Below are 4088 nucleotides of genomic sequence, written 5' to 3' on the forward strand. Positions count from 1 at the left end.
AGGAGGGCTTGGGAACTCTGTCTGAGACCAGGAGAGGGCAGGCTGGGAAGGCGTGGGCAGAGGAGCTGGCAGGGGTTCACCCTTGGTGGGAGAAGGAGCGGGCCAGTCGGTGTCAGCATGGCAGCTGGTGGCTGGGCTGTGCCCACAAGCCAAGGCAGTAGCTCCCTGAGGCAGAGGTGGGCCAACAGGGACTCTCTAACGTCACTCTAAGGAGACTGCTTGCCCTCTGCCACCAAAGTTAGATGTCTGTAGGCCGTTGAGTGGCAGTGCTGGCAGCATGTGCATGGGAATGCGGACGTGTGGGAACTTTCCGGCTTCCAAACTGAAGGTAACTGCAGTGCCCTGAGCAGAGGGCATGTTGCAGCATTTCCACGACGAACGGTACACAGCAATGCAAACAACTAGATCATAACCAGGGTGTTGGCAGCTCGCCAAGCGAGAACCCAGAGAGAGAATGTCAAGCAAGACACCAGGCGAGCGGCATTCGTGTCCTGGAGTCGGTGGTGGGAAATCTCCAGAGCAGCAAAGCCACAGCGGGTGATGTGTGGGTGGCCTCAGCCAGGGCTGCTGTCACACAGATGCCACCGCCAATGGCTTAAACAGGACGAGGACCCTTCACCCCTCTGGAGGTCGTGTGGCTCTCATGACTCAGAGCTGGTGGTCTTCTTGCTGTGTCCCCACTTGACAGAAGGGGACAGGATGCACTGAGCTGTGGGGTACTGAGCTGTCACTAGGGTGCCACCCTCATGACCTAATCACCTCCACTGTCCCCTTCCTAAAACCTAGCTCTCGAGGGACAAGATTTAAACATATGACTTTCTTGAGGGGAAGAAGGAGCCTCGTAGGTTGCCTGTGCTTCCAGCCTGCCCTGAGCAGCCACAGGTGCTCCCTGAGGGTCCAGGGGCCCAGTGTTCAATTGTGCAACCGGCCACCTCGCAAGACACCACGGACAAGCTCTCTCACAGCTCTGGAGGCCAGGATGTCCAAGGCGAGGCTCCAGCCGCTCTGTCCCCCAGGGAGGCTCTCTCCCCAGGCGCCCAGTGACCTTCTAGAGGAAGCAGGTGAGACTTCTTGTCTTTTTTTTTTAACAAAGGCAGCGATCCCACCATGAAGCCCCCTGTGACCTCGTCTGATCCTAATCTCCTCCGAGGCATTGGGTGTGGGTTGTATGTTCTCTATGTTACTTAAAACATCCTGGGGAAACAGGGGCACGAGACTTGGGTCCATCAGGAGGAACAGAAGCAGCTCTGGAGGAGGAGCGAGTGGGGCTGCCCACCGGAGGGGCTACAGGGTCCCCTGGCTCCAGGAAGCTTTTCTCTGCCCCACGGGACCAGCTTCTCTTTGGGAAGGAGAGGAGGATGGGAGTCGGAAGCCAGCAGGAGGGGCTGAGGCAGTGAGAGGATGGGGAGGAGGCGGTGGCCCATGTGGACCTGTCCTTCGGCCCAAGGTTGTGAGCAGGGGAGGCTGGTGCTGGCACTGGGAGGGACCCAGGCTAGGCCTGTTACTGTGGCAGAGACCCGAGCAGGCTCAGCCCTGAGTCCTGAGGGTCTCTGGAGGGCTGCTGCCAAATATTTCCTTACACAGCCGTCCCGCCCCTCCCTTCTCAAAGGATCTCTCCCGGCCACGTGTCTCCACAGCAGCTCCTTCCTCCTCTTCTCCACCCACCATGGCCTCCCCAGGACATGCTCACCTCCTCAGGACATTGCCCATCTCATGCCACGGGAGGCCTGCCCCGTGGGAGCAGGGGGTCCTCTCTGCCTGCCCCTCTAACCTGTGCCAGGCCGTGCGTGCACAGAGCAGGCACTCAGCAGACACACTGTGACTGAGTGAAAGGCAGGGGACTCTGCAGAGGGGGGTGCAGGATCTGGAGCTGAGGTTCCAGCCAGGAGGGACAGAGACATGTGCAGACGCAGAGGAGGAAGCAGTGCATTCTGTGACTGAGTGGGTGCCGGTAGCCAGGAGGCAGAGGGAGGGCCTTGGCTCTGACTGGTGGGGAGGGTGCTCCAGAAGAATGGGGAGACAGCTTGGAGAAATCTGAGAGATTCGGAGGGACTTCCTGGGGACTGATGCTGAGCCTTGGGGTCCAGCAAGTCAGGAGATCACCAACTCAGGGGTCCCAGGCATGGCTCCGAGCTGATGGACTGAGGCACGGGTGGGCCATGTCAGTGTGGTTCAAGGCATCCCTGCAGGTGAGGCTCATGCTAGCATGGGTTGGGTGCTTTGGCAGAAGTGACAGATGGGAAAGGTGGGTGTGGAGATCTCTCCAAGACCAGAGAGGAAGGGTAAAGGACATGTAGGAGGCTGGGGCTCGGCATGACCACAGTATAGCACCAATGAAGTCAGGTTCCTGCTAAGCATGAACCAGTCATGCCAACCTTCTGAGGCACCTCCTTGTCATGTCCCTTTTGCAGATGAGGTTGTGCCAGCCCCAGCTCCCTTGTTGTTAGGACTTGAATGTAGCCTGTCTGTCTTCCAGTGTCTGAGGCTGCAGTCATTTTTCTGTCCTGAGCTGGAGAGGTGAGGAGGATATGGACAGAGAATGGGTACTGGTTCAGGATGTGCAGTGTGGGACATCTGAGTAGACCAGATGTGAGAGGCAGAGCATGTCCCCATTCGGTGTATGAGGCCATGTGGACATCAGTCACCTTCCTGTGGGGCAGAGTGATGTGGAACCAGCACATGTGGAGGGTCCCTGCATTTAATCTTCACCCCTCTGCTCCAGGGAGAGCAGTGGTAGCTTGCTGTGCAGTGAAAAAGCCCAGGCTGGGACAGGCAGGGCATTGGTCCTGGGCGGCTCAGCAAGCAGGTGCTGGCAGAGTCCCCAGGCCTCTGATGTGTCCAAGCCTTTCCATTACACCTGCAGGGTGTTAGATTGGGCACTTTGACCTCTGGGCATTTTGAGGAATGAAAGCCCAGTTTCAGCTGTGAAAGCCCCCTCCTGTTCCCCACCAGGATGCCTCAGGCAGCATCTCCGTTTTCCATAAGCCTGCCCTCCATACCCAGCACCTTGGACCCTCCTGTCTCTACCACATTTTAGTGAGGTTTCTGGAATTCCAAAACCCGACCGGCTGAGAGAAGCAGAGAGCATTGCATAATTGCACAACTGGGCAAGACCAGTCCCGCTTAACCACCTGGAGCCTGTGCCCCTAAATCTTGGACCCCAGGGCCTCTCAGCCTTGGTGACCACATGGAATCTGTCCCCCCATGGCACACTGCAGCTTTTCTCTCCCCTCTTTCCAAGGAGGTCGTGCGGAACACCCAAGCAGGCCTATGAGGCCACTGTACCCCATGCATCACGCACAGAGTGAGCCTGGAAGAAATGGCAGCTTGAGAAAAGAGGAGGGCCTGGTCCAGTGTACTGGAAGAGGGGGAGGGAAGGAGTTAGAAGGGAGGGGAAAGGTTGGGTGGAGGAAGAGGGGAGGGAAGGAAGGGAGGGAGGAGGAGGTAAGCTCCTCACACCCACTGCAGGGAGATGGGTGAGGGAAGGTGCATTCTCCAGCCTGTTTCTGGAGCGCCCCCAGCGCTGGTGTCCACAGCTGGATCTCACTTGTAGGTATACAGGAGTGAGCAGGAGGAGAGATCAGGGCTCAGCCTGGGGGAGGTAAACTCACCCTGGACAGAATCATCCAGAGTTTCACCTTGCAAGTGCTGGCCTGCCTCCCCTAGCTTCCTCACAATGAGCCAGGGTGCTCTTGGAAGGGCCCCCAGAACTTGCCGGATCCACTCGCTCTACTACTAACCAAGGGGCTTGTGGTCCTCCCCACTACCACCCCCTCAGGACTCCCATTCTACAGGTGCCCCCTTCAGCTGCGCCCCACCCCCTCCCAGTCCTTCTATTGCCTTCTGCCCAGCGAAGCTGCCCACCTCCTCCGCTCTTCTAGTCCCCCTATCCGTTGGCCGTCTCTTCCCCAATTGGAGCACCTGGCACCCAAGGGACCCTCCTCCCACAGCTCAGCCGACCAGCACCCCCGCCCCCACCCAGGCTGGCAGTCTCCTCCTTCCATCCCTCCTCCGTGGCGCACCCAGCCACCAAAGGTGCCCACCGCGAGGACTCGAGCACCGCGGCCCCACCTCTGCCTGGGCGCCCG

At 58.9% G+C, this 4088-nt stretch overlaps 1 protein-coding gene across 1 annotated transcript in view; it reads left to right on the forward strand.

Moving 5' to 3' along the window:
- Positions 1 to 277: 277 nt before the first annotated feature.
- Ppp2r2c (protein phosphatase 2 regulatory subunit Bgamma) overlaps positions 278 to 4088 on the forward strand; it is a 100789-nt gene continuing 96978 nt past the window's right edge. The window contains exons 1-2 of the mRNA XM_048783971.1: positions 278 to 328; positions 2147 to 2189. Of these exons, the coding sequence (XP_048639928.1) occupies positions 278 to 328; positions 2147 to 2189 (94 nt within the window). The remainder of the gene's footprint in view (positions 329 to 2146; positions 2190 to 4088) is intronic.

Source organism: Marmota marmota, unplaced genomic scaffold, assembly GCF_001458135.2.
Source record: "Marmota marmota marmota unplaced genomic scaffold, marMar, whole genome shotgun sequence".
NCBI classification, from domain to species: domain Eukaryota; kingdom Metazoa; phylum Chordata; class Mammalia; order Rodentia; family Sciuridae; genus Marmota; species Marmota marmota.